The 12,320-nt window shown below is 36.2% G+C and overlaps 1 protein-coding gene across 4 annotated transcripts in view; it reads left to right on the top strand.

Moving 5' to 3' along the window:
- The window catches only part of Znf106 (zinc finger protein 106), a 73,403-nt gene that overhangs the window by 23,161 nt on the left and 37,922 nt on the right, over positions 1–12,320 (top strand). For all 4 annotated transcript variants that reach the window (XM_076850626.2, XM_076850625.2, XM_076850624.2 and 1 more), the window contains exons 2-3: positions 4,349–4,434; positions 9,298–9,359. In XM_076850626.2, coding sequence (XP_076706741.1) covers positions 4,354–4,434; positions 9,298–9,359 — 143 coding nt within the window. In that variant the 5' untranslated portion in view covers positions 4,349–4,353. The remainder of the gene's footprint in view (positions 1–4,348; positions 4,435–9,297; positions 9,360–12,320) is intronic.

Below are 12,320 nucleotides of genomic sequence, written 5' to 3'. Positions count from 1 at the left end.
TCCCCAGCCTTTTTTATTTTTTGAGACAAGCTTCCTCTAAGTTGCTTGGGGCCTTAATAAGTTGCTGAATCTGGCCTCAAACTTGTGATCCTCTTGTCTCACTGGAATTATAGGTATATACCACCACTCCTAGCCACAGTCTGAATTTAGTGCTTAGTTTTCAGCTAAGTAAAAATATAAAAAAAAATAACAGTACTGTTGCTTGTGTCAGAAAGTCAGACTTTGGGGGCTGGGTATGTAGTTCAGTGGTAGTGTACTTTCCTGGCATGCATAAGGCCCTAGGTTTAGTCATCAGCACCACCATCAAAAAAAAAAAAAAAAAAAGTTCACACCTTTTTGTTGACTTTATTGCTTCTGAGGGTTTTTTTTGTTTGTTTGTTTGTTTGTATTTTGCTTTGATGGTTAGTTTCTTGAGACAGAATTTAAAATATTTCTGGACTGGACTGGGGATATGGCTCAAGCGGTAGCACGCTCGCCTGGCATGCATGCGGCCCGGGTTCGATCCTCAGCACCACATACAAACAAAGATGTTGTGTCCGCCGAAAACTAAAAAATAAATATTAAAAAAATTCCCCCCCCCCAAAAATAATAAATAAATAAAAATATTTCTGGACCTATCTCTTCATCAGTTTACTGAACTCCTAGATTAGTCCTGGGTGTTCAATAAATGTTTATTGTGTGAAATTACAAAATATTTCATACAGTAGTAAACTTTAAGTAAATGTTAAGACATAAGAAATTTAGAAGAATAAACATGCTACAACAATATTAGAGCTAGTTAGGTTAATTTTAAGGTTTAGGAGATTTTTAGTAATCCTGAAAGTATAAATAATATTATACCTATCCATTAAGGGAGTATATCTTTGTTTTGGTATCTAATTGATATTCATCTTTCTCAAATGTCCAGATTCCTACCCTGTAATCTTGTTTTTTGATGGGAGAGCACTAGGGATTGAACTCAGGGACACTCTACCACTGAACTATATCCCCAGGCTTTTTTATTTTTTATTTTGAGACAGTGTCTCACTGAGTTGCCCAGGCTGGCCTCAAACTGGTGATCCTCCTGCCTTAGCTTCTTAAATTGGTTGGGATTACAGGAGCCATTATGCCTAGCTACTCCATAATCTTATTCAAGTGTTGAACCTTATTATTTAAAATTAATTTAGTATAGGAAAGATGGTAGAATGAATTGGACATAACTTTCCTATGTTCATATATGAATACATGACCAGTGTAACTCCACATCATGTTCAACCCCAAGAATTGCATCCTAATTAGAATAAGTTATATTTCATGTATGTATAATATGTCAGAATTCTATTGTCATGTATTCTGAAAAGAACAATAAAAAAGAAAGAACAGTGCTTTTAAATAAAAAATAATATTAGATGCTCAATGCTCAAGAGGTTGCAACAGCAAGAAAAATGTTAAATCACCAGAGACATGGAAAACCTTAGGCATTTTTTATTGGTCTTTCTGCTATTGTCTAGCAGTTAGGTTGACATATAACCTTCTTTTGTCATGGTTTTAAGATTTTCTAAAGAATGAACTGCATAAATCAAAACCACCCTAAGATACCATCTCACTCCAGTAAGATTGGCAGCCATTAGGAAGTCAAACAACAACAAGTGCTGGCGAGGATGTGGGGAAAAGGGTACTCTTGTACATTGCTGGTGGGACTGCAAATTGGTGCGGCCAATTTGGAAAGCAGTATGGAGATTTCTTGGAAAGCTCAGAATGGAACCACCATTTGATCCAGCTATTCCCCTACTCGGTCTATTCCCTAAAGACCTAAAAAGAGCACACTATAGGGACACTGCTACATCCATGTTCATAGCAGCACAATTCACAATAGCAAGACTGTGGAACCAACCTAGATGCCCTTCAATAGACGAATGGATAAAAAAAATGTGGCATTTATACACAATGGAGTATTACTCTGCATTAAAAAATGACAAAATCATAGAATTTGGAGGGAAATGGATGGCATTAGAGCAGATTATGCTAAGTGAAGCTAGCCAATCCCTTAAAAACAAATGCCAAATGTCTTCTTTGATATAAGGAGAGTAACTAAGAACAGAGTAGGGACGAAGAGCATGAGAAGAAGATTAACATTAAACAGGGATGAGAGGTGGGAGGGAAAGGGAAAGAGAAGGGAAATTGCATGGAAATGGAAGGAGACCCTCAGGGGTATACAAAATTACATACAAGAGGAAGTGAGGGGAAAGGAGGAAAAATATAAGGGGGAGAAATGAATTACAGTAGAGGGGGTAGAGAGAGAAGAGGGGAGGGGAGGGGGGAGGGGGGATAGTAGAGGATAGGAAAGGCAGCAGAATACAACAGACACCAGAATGGCAATATGTAAATCAATGGTTGTGCAACTGATGTGATTCTGCAATCTGTATACGGGGTAAAAATGGGAGTTCATATCCCACTTGAATCAAAGTGTGAAATATGATATATCAAGAACTATGTAATGTTTTGAACAACCTACAATAAAATTAATTTAAAAAATAAAAAAAAAAAAAGAATGAACTGCATGTAAGGAATGAACTGCAAGTAGATATATGTGTTAGAGCTTGGTGTTGTTGTATAGAGGAAAACAAGAATGCTTCTTGTATAGTGGACTTAAAATCTTGGAGTGTTGAACTCAAAAGCTGAGTATGTTAGTGCTAGAGGATTGTACAGTTGAAAACCTTTGGGTCTTACTCTAAACCCAGCTCTCTTCATCTTGTGTTTAGTAACCTAAGATAGTTCCATTTGGAACAATTTAACAAATAGTTAAACAGATTGCCTTCAGCGTGCCAGTTTCTGTCCCAAGCGTTGTAACTATACTTAGTGATCAAAATATGTGAAGTTCAGGCTGGGGCTGTAGCTCAGTGGTAAAGCACCTATCTCACATCCTCAGCACCAACATGAAAATAAAGATACTGTGTTTATCTACAACTAAAAAAAAAATTTTTTTTAAAATATGTGAAGTTCTTATACTCGTGGAACTTAAGTTGTAATTGGGAAAATAAGTAACAAAAGGTCCTTGTTTCAGATATTTCTTGCAGCGTAATAAATTTACTGGTTTTAAACAACTTTTTCATTGTTTCTTATAATTCTGTGGGTTGAAAAGCATTCAACTATTGGTCTTCCTGATCTTGCTTGGAGTTTGTCTTTGATGGCTGTACTTGGGAACCCCAAAACAGCTTACTTATAACTGTCACTTGGTCTTGACTATTGTTGTACTCTGTTGCATTTCAGTTCTTTTCCACTTGGCCTCTCCCTGTGGCTTGGTTTTTTACAGCATTGTAGGTAGGTTCCAAGAGGGAGTATTACAAGTGGACAAAGGCAGAAGCTGCAGATTTTGGAAAGCCCAACCTTAGAAGTTATATAGTATCACCTTCACTACATTTTATTAGTCCTATTAGTTCACAGTGAGGAGGGAAATACTCTACTTTTTGGATGGGTGGTGACAAAATCACATTGCAGAAGAACACATTGTAAGAGATATTGTTTTGACCATCTGTGGAAACATCTGTGGTCAAAACGTGGTCAATTAAGCAGGTTAATAAAGAAATGGGGGAGGAGGGACAGCATATGCAATATCATATAGGGGTTCAAGGAAGGCCTCCCCAATGAGGCAGCATTTTAATATCTGATGGAAATGATAGAGTAGGCCCATAAGAAACATAGGTCATTTTAAGGAAGAATATTCCCAGCAAAGAAAAAAAGAAATATAGAAGCCTTAAGTGGGGAGAATCCCTTGTATGATCAAGGAATAGCAAGGAGGGCATTGTGACTGAAATTGAATGGTAAAGGAAGAGTGGTAGGGCATTTAAGCTTGAGAGGAAGTGAGAAACAGATTGGTAGCCACAGCAAAGACTTATAATTTATAATTTTCTGTAAACCATTGGAAAATTCTGAGTAGAAGAATGACATGACCTTATTTAAATTTTAAAAAATCCTGTTCCAAGAATCTTTGGCTATGTATATGAAAATAGACTCTAAGAGGTCAGAGTGGAAGTAGGGAGTCAAGTCAGTAGGCTTGACCATCGTGTGGCAAATGATAAATGTCCTAGGTAGTAAGAACTGGTAGGAATTAAGGTATATTTCAAGATAGGGTTGACAGGATTTTCTGATAAGGGTGGAGATGGGATGAGAAAGAGCAATCAAGGGTGACTCACAAAGTTGTGGCCATTGGCATCTGGAAAATTGAAATTTCTATCTGTTGAAGCAGGAAGACTGGTAGAAAAGCAAGGCGGAGGTGAGGAAGATATGACTTGTAATTTTGACTGTGTTAAGATCAATTCAAGAAGGTATCTGGGGGAAAGGTTACTAAATGTTAACTTCTTTGTTGCAGGTTTGATGTTGAGTGCTTCAGATCTGGTCACTATGGTACGAGAACGAAAATGCATATTGTGCCACATTGCATACAGCTCAAAAAAGGTAATCAGAGGGAGAATTGAGGCTACATGGCTAATCATCTTTTCAGAGATGTCTTATTAATAGATGGATAAAAGCTTTTAATAATGTCTTATTTAAGTTTCTTTCTTAAACCATAGTCTTAGGCTACTAGTTTATTTCTCAGTACTACCTCATTAAGTCAGTACCTGTATTATTAAACTTCTACCAGAATTTGAATGTACTCAGAGGTGAATGATATAGAGAAATTTAGTTAGGAACCACTTACAGAGAAATTCAGGTTATTTGAGGTTGTTATTTCCTGAGATTTTAAAATTGTATACTTTTAAATGCACAAATGCTTAGCAAATATGGCATTTTTCATATGTACCTGGTTTCTGTTTATGCCCAGTCTTATGAAAAGTGCAATATAGCAGAAATGGTACTAACAATATCTTAGACATCCACAAGATGGGGATGTTGCACAAAGAAATATAGACCTTATCTGCCCTCTCATTCCCCACCTCAATACTAGGGATTATACCCAGGGTCACTTTACCACTACATTCCCAGCCCTTTTTATTTTTAATTTTGGTAAGGATTTTGCTAAGTTGCTGAGGCTTGAACTTGTGGTCCTCCTGCCTCCTTGTTCTAGAAAATCTCCCGAGTTGCTGGGATTACAGGTATGTTCTTTATTGTTATTGGAAATTCAGAAAACTGTGAAGATCATGGGCTAGGTTAGCCAAGAAAGTCTGATTGCATGTAATGCACCTTGAAAGAAATCTAAGAGTAAAGCAATTTAAGTGAAATGGAAAAAGAGATAGATTAAGTGAAAAACAACATGAACAAAGACACCCAGGTAGAATGGAGTTGGCAGTTCTAGGTGTCAGTAAGAAAGCTTATTTGATTGAAATTTTGTTTTGGGATTAGTGGGATTGTAATTTAAGTGAAGATAATTGGAAAACAGTATCAAATGTGCTATAATGAAGGTTTTTTTACCCCTATTGAAGATTTCAGTTACTGATGGAAAAAATTAATTGATTTAAAATCATATTTGATAATATATCTGCTACCTTTTAAAAAGTAAAATAATTGGGGCTGGGGCTTAGCTCAGTTGTAGAGCATCTGCCTTGCATGTGGGGACCCTGGGTTCTATCCTTAGCACCACATAAAAACAAACGAAATAGAGGTATTTTGTCCAACTACAACCAAAAAAGAACAAATATTTTTTTTAAAAGTAAAATAATTGTTTTTTTAGATTTAAAACTTGATCTGGACTTATAAAACTTCCAAGTTCCTTATGTCTACTTTCAGATTGGTGGGAGATGGGACTAGAGAGGCCAGTGTTCAAAGGTGTGGTATTAGATTTTCTTGGAGTAGCAGCCCTATCTTGTCACTTCACACTTGCTTCACCATGATCATAGTGAAGTAAAAATCAAGGACTATAGTTACTTACTCCTCTTGTCTTAGGAAAAGCCAGTTTTATGTTGTTAGACAAGGGAATGGTATGGTTTTAGTGAGTAATATAGTGTAAAATAACAATGAATTAGTTGGAAGGGATGACTCTAATAATTATTTTTAGATAGACTAAGAACAGTTTGTGTTGAAACAGTGCTTTCCTCCAGTTTCCTAAACAAATGTAATCCTGTTTTCTCCACATATACTTTAAAGGAGAAAAGGTTCTAGGGTGACTTGAGCAAGGAAAAGCTGTATAATATAATATAACCCCTGAGCATCCTCATGCCCATTAACTTATATAAAAAACCAAGAAGCTATTAAGTTAAAAATATGTATCTATTCATTTATTTTTGTTATTATTTTTTTTGCACTAGAGATGGAATCCAGGGGCACTTTACCACTGAGCTACATTCCAGCCAGCGCCCCTTTCCCCCCACCCCTCCCCTTCTTCTTCTTCTTTTTTTTTTTTTTAATTTTGAGATAGGGTCGCTGAGTTGCTTAGGGCCTGGCTAAGTTGCTGAGACTGGCCTAGAACTTGGGCTCCTCCTGCATCAGCCTTTCAAGTCACTGAGATTACAGGTGTGCACCACCACACCCAGCTGTATTTAGTTTTTTATTTCAGCATTTCCCGAATTTATTCAACCATGATACCCAGTCCTTTACTGGGTGTGCAAGGAACTAAACAGAAGCCTGGTATACAAAAAAGTATATATTTGGAGCTCTTACCTTAAGTCTAGCCTGTGGGTCTTGTCCAGGTATCTTGAATACTCAGTTGCTTCACTATTTGTATTCATTTTTTGGAACAGAATGGGTGAGGATTTTGCATATAAATTTGGGAAAAATTAGTGAAGTGTTCTAGAAAATCAAAAGTCACATTGCAACTAGTTTTTAATTATAACACTTTTGTAATAAATACAGAATCAGTTTTTATATCAGAGAATAACTCATTTCAATTAATATTGTCTTGGTCAGGAATGGCTTGGTTGCTAGAAAAACCACTTAAATTTAACTGAAGGAATTTAAAATACAGATAAGAATCTAAAGAAAAACAGCAAGCATAGGGACTTGTAGATTTTGTAAATTCTTGGAGTTTTTCATTCCAACACAGTGTTTGGAACATTGAAATGTTGTCTTGGTGTCAGATCACCTGGGTTGGAGTTCCAGTTTAACTACTTGGTTATCTATAACTCTGAGAGGCCATCTTTTCATATTTATCCCTTTAATCCCTCACTTTCCACTTGGTACATAGTAAGCACTTGATAAAAATCTGGTAAATGAAGAAGTTAACTTCTCTGCATCCTTGTGTCCTTGGAAAGTTTATAACTCTGCAATATTTTGCTGTTCAAATGAGAAAATGTTTAGGGCACTTATCACAGAATATAGTAAACAGTAATGTTCAGAAATTGTAGTAGACTTTTATTATTTGTATATATAAATAGCTATTCTCTAATTATGACATGCTGGCTATATAAACTTTCAAGTGACAAAAGGATAGACATTTATAGCTCTTTGTGTTTTGTGTGTGGTGTGCATGTTTTTAAATGACAATTTTTTCACAGATTTTATTTCCTTCCCTCTAAGGATGAGATAAGGAAAGTGGGAGGGGACATAGTAAATGTTCAGACTTTTCATTAGACCCTACCAAATCAGTTGGGGAAGTGGAGGAGTGTGCAGTGAAGTAAAGCAGTAACTGAATTATTGTATTCAAAGTATTTTTTTAAAAACTTCCTGATCTGCTATAGAGAAGAGACTGTTATATTTGTAATTCCCATCTATAATTGATGTAGCCATTTATATTCATTCAACAAATGTTTATGGACACTCATATTCCAAGTCTGATAAACTATGCGTAAACCTGTTACTTTTTTTTTTTTTTAAGAGAGAGTGAGAGAGGGAGAGAGAATTTTTTAATATTTATTTTTTAGTTATCGGCGGACACAACATCTTTGTTTGTGGTGCTGAGAATCGAACCCGGGCCGCACACATGCCAGGCGAGTGCGCTACCGCTTGAGCCACATCCCCAGCCCACTTTTTTTTTTTTTTAAATACTTATGTTCTAGTTGTAGTTGGACACAACACCTTTATTTTCTTTTTATGTGGTACTGAGGATTGAACCCAGGCCCTCGCATGTGCTAGGCAAGCACTTTACTGCTGAGCCACAGCCCCAGTCCCATAAAACTGTTAACCTTTTACGTACTTTTTTTTTTAAAAGGTACCTAGGATTGAACCCAGTCTCACTTAACCATGGAGCCATATCCCCAACCCTTTTTATTATTATTTTTTCCTATTTTGAGACAGGGTCTTGCTAAGCTACTTAGGGCCTCACTAAGCAACTGAGGCTGGCTCTGAACTTGGGAGCCTGGCTGTAGCTTACTCTTTCGGGAATACTAGGGATTTAACCCAGGAGTACTTTATCACTGAGTTACATCCCCTAGCCCTTGTGATTTTGTATTTTGAGACAGAATCTTCCTAAGTTGTTTAGTTGCCTCACTGAGTTGCTGAGGCTGGCCTTGAACTTGTGATGTTCCTGCTTCAGCCTCCAGAATCACTGGGATTACAGGCACGCACCACCATATCAGGTTGTAGCTTACTCTTGAAATATTCAGTAGAGAAAGAATGTGGACAAAAGTAGTCAAATAGTTGGAATACTAAGTGATTTAAGAATTAAAACAAAAATCAAAACTTTAGTAAATTCTTTGTAACAGGATAGAATTAACCTACATATTTTATTCTTAAAAGTCTTTTGCCTCCTGGGCTGGGGTTGTGGCTCAGTGGCCAAGCGCTCTACTCGCACATGCGAGACCATGGGTTCGATCCTCAGCACCACATAAAAAATAAATAAATAAAATAAAATAAATAAATAAAATAAATCATTCCAACACAGTGTTTGGAACATTGAAATGTTGTCTTGGTGTCAGATCACCTGGGTTGGAGTTCCAGTTTAACTACTTAAACTGGAACTAAAAAATAAATATTAAAAAAAAGTCTTTTTGCCTCCTGAAGGCAATACTTTCTAATCATTTTAAAAAGCCATCTAAATGTGTTTTTCTAATAATTTCTTTTACTTAAAATATATTGCTGGACACAGTGGCACACACTTACAATCCCAACAATTTGGCAAGCTAAAGTAGGAGGATTCAAGTTTGAGGCCAGCCTTAGCAAATTAATGAGACTTTGTCTCTAAATGCCAAAGTAAAAGGTGCTGAGGGTGTAGCTCAATGGCAGAATGCCTTTGGGTTCAGTAATCCCCAGTGCCAAAAAAAAAGAAAATATTTCAAAAAGCTCAGCTGAAGAACTGTGATCTGAGAAGAGTAGTCACACACAAAAGAAACATTGACACAGGAAGCTGAATCCCAATTGTTGATTACATAGGACACAGAATTTTGTCTTTTTTCCTCCCTCCCCCAAAACAATCCCCCTTAGTTTAATCTGCTTTTTTTGATTTTGAAGGAGATGGACGAACACATGCGGAGCATGTTGCATCACAGGGAACTTGAAAACCTGAAGGGCAGGTATGGGAATGGCTCTCTTCCATAAATTTGCATATGGGGGAGGGGGGCTGAGTACCAGTGGTGCCTGTCCATTTATTTATTTATTCGTTTATTTATTTATTTGTATTTATTTATTTTTCAGTTGTGTATGGAATGGACTCAATGCCTTTATTTGTTTTTATGTGGTACTAGGATCGAACCCAGTGCCTCACACTTTCAAGGCAAGTGCTGTACCACTGAGCCACAACTCCAGCACCCCCTGTCAGTTTATTTGATAATAATCTTTTGTTAATGAATGCTGTCTTATGGCATAGAACAATATGTTTGCATTAGTAACAAGTACAGTAGATTTTTAGCATTCTAAAAGGATAAACCCTGCAATTCTAGCTTCTTAGGAGGCTAAGACAAGAGGATTGCAAGTTTGAGGCCAGCTTGGGTAATTTAGTGAGACCCAGTCTTGAAAATAAAATAAAAAAGAACTGGGGATGTAGCTCAGTGATTGCCTAGTATGTGTGAGTCCCTGGGTTCAATCTCTAGTACCCCACCTCCATAAACAACTGCAAAGGGATAAACTGATATCTTTGTGCATCTCAAATGTGTAAAATTCACAGCAACTCTGGTAGAATATAACAAAGATGAGTTAGGATGATCTAGTTCTCTCTTTAGTAAGCTATATCATTCCTACAAAGCAGCCTTGCAGCTGGGACATTTCATATTTAGCAATGTTATAAATTATTGCATACTATAAGCCTCTAGTATTCCTAGAATAGTCTTTGAGAAATTCAAAGTCTACTAAATTGCACTAAATCTCATTAGTATAAACAAAATCAAATTACAGCCTTAAGTGTATTTGAGAACGCTTTTGTGATTTAAAACTTGAGATGTTTAAGGGAAGAAAATATAATAAGCTGCTTTTTAAAAAAAAGTATGTATATATGCCTGTCCTTTTTCTATTTATGGTTTCTTTTTTATTGTTTTTGACTTCAATGTTTTGCATTTGAAGTTTGGAGACTGGATAAACAGCATCATTGGGAAACTAAGAAATATGAAATGTATTTTATTCCCTGAATAATAGTTAAGTTTTGATCAGAATACCATCCTAGCCAGACATGGTGGCACATACCTGGAGTTTCAGTGGCTTGGGAGGCTGAGGCAGAAGATTATAAGTTCAAAGCCGACCTCAGCAAAAGTGAGGCACTAAACTCAGTGAGACCCTGTGCCTAAATACAATACAAAATAGGGCTGGGGATGTGGCTCGGGTTGAGTGCCCCTGAGTTCAATCCCTAGTACCTCACTCACCAGCCTCCCAAAAAAGAATGTCATCATATATCATTTGACATTATTGTATTAACTTTTTTGTTAAGTCATATTGTTTTAGATTATGTGGGCAAGTTAATGTGTTATGAAACTTTCAGCATCTCTTTAGCATATTAATAGAATTTTTACATGTCCCTAGTCTCATACTATGCAAAGGTTAGGTTTAGCAGCAATATAAAGAGGATTTTACTCAAGAGTTAGTGTGTGGTGAGCCATTGTCATAACTTGAATATATGTGATTTCTAACTTACTAGCATTCAAAATCTATGAAAAACAGTTAAATTTTTATTCTATGTGGATTATTTTAATTATTTATGAACCCATTTCCAGTGGACTTCCTTTTAGAGTTTACCTTATTCTAGACTACTTACCTGCCACCTGCTCCATATGTACATATTATAAAATCAAATAAAACAAATAAGGTCAGTAAATCTAGTTAATAGGAGAGAAACCCATTGCATTCCAAGACTAATGTCATATTTAATTCAGAGGTTACTAATCGGCCATTTAAGACTTTTAAAAGACAATCGATTTATTTATTTATTTATTCATTCATTTATTCATTTATTTTGTGGTATTGGGGATTGAACCAGGACCTCACAAATGCTAGGCAAGCTTTCTACCTGCCTTTTTTATTTTATCTTGAGACAGGATTTCACTAAGTTGCCCAGGCTGATCTCAAACTTGGGATCTCCCTGCCTCTTTCTCCAGAATAGCTGGGATTCCAAAGGCATATCACCACATCTGGCAAAAATTTAAAACAAGTTTTGGTTACATAAGATTCATGTTCACAATGAATACAGAATCACGAAAAGCAAAACTCTTCCTGCCCCATTCCCCTTTAAATTCCACTCCTGTTTTAGAGGATAGTCAAGGGTTTGGAGTATTTCCTATCCAGACCTCTTTCTATGTATTTACGTAGATTTATATTTATATACACACATTTTGTTTTGTAGCCGGACCACATTCCATCTGTATGTTGTTCTGTAACTTATTTATTTTTTCCTCCTCTCCATTCCCCTCCAAGCAAATTCACTGTGCAATGGAGATTTTATCTACCATTTTCAGTTACCGGAACATAATTAGAATACTGAAGCATCTGAACCACCAAATAGAAATGTCATTGTTACCTCCCTAATTCATTTTAATGTAGAGAAGAGCACTTTAGTACTAATTTACTCATATGTTAGATACAATGCTCACATGTTTTAATGGTTTCCCTGCCTTTAATAAATTATAAGGAAGAAGGCAACAGGTAACAAGAAAAAAAGGAAAGAAAGAAAACATCTGGTAAGACTATCAAAAAAGACATAAAATCTCTCCAGGCATGGTGAAGCACACCTGTAATCCCAGTGACTCAGCAACTGAGGCAGGAGGATTACATGTTTGTGAGCACTCTCAGCAACTTAGTAAGACCTTGTCTTAAAATTTTTTTAAAAAGGCATAGTATCTCAAAAAAGCATTTACTGACTTGGAACATTTTCTGAAAGAAAAGTTATCACTAGTCTATGTGGTAAGTACAGATAATTATCCAGCATTATTCCTTTTTTCTGTTACCCTCAGTTTGTGATTATTGCCTCTGAATTTTGTGGTTTATTACTGGCTTTCTGGTATTTAGACTTTCTATTTATAATTGTATCTATAATTTCAGGGTTTGATCTGGTT

This window comes from Callospermophilus lateralis, chromosome 3 (assembly GCF_048772815.1).
Source record: "Callospermophilus lateralis isolate mCalLat2 chromosome 3, mCalLat2.hap1, whole genome shotgun sequence".
In the NCBI taxonomy this organism is placed as follows: domain Eukaryota; kingdom Metazoa; phylum Chordata; class Mammalia; order Rodentia; family Sciuridae; genus Callospermophilus; species Callospermophilus lateralis.
The sequence above is the reverse complement of the archived record's forward strand: the minus strand, read 5'-3'. Positions and strand labels throughout refer to the sequence as shown.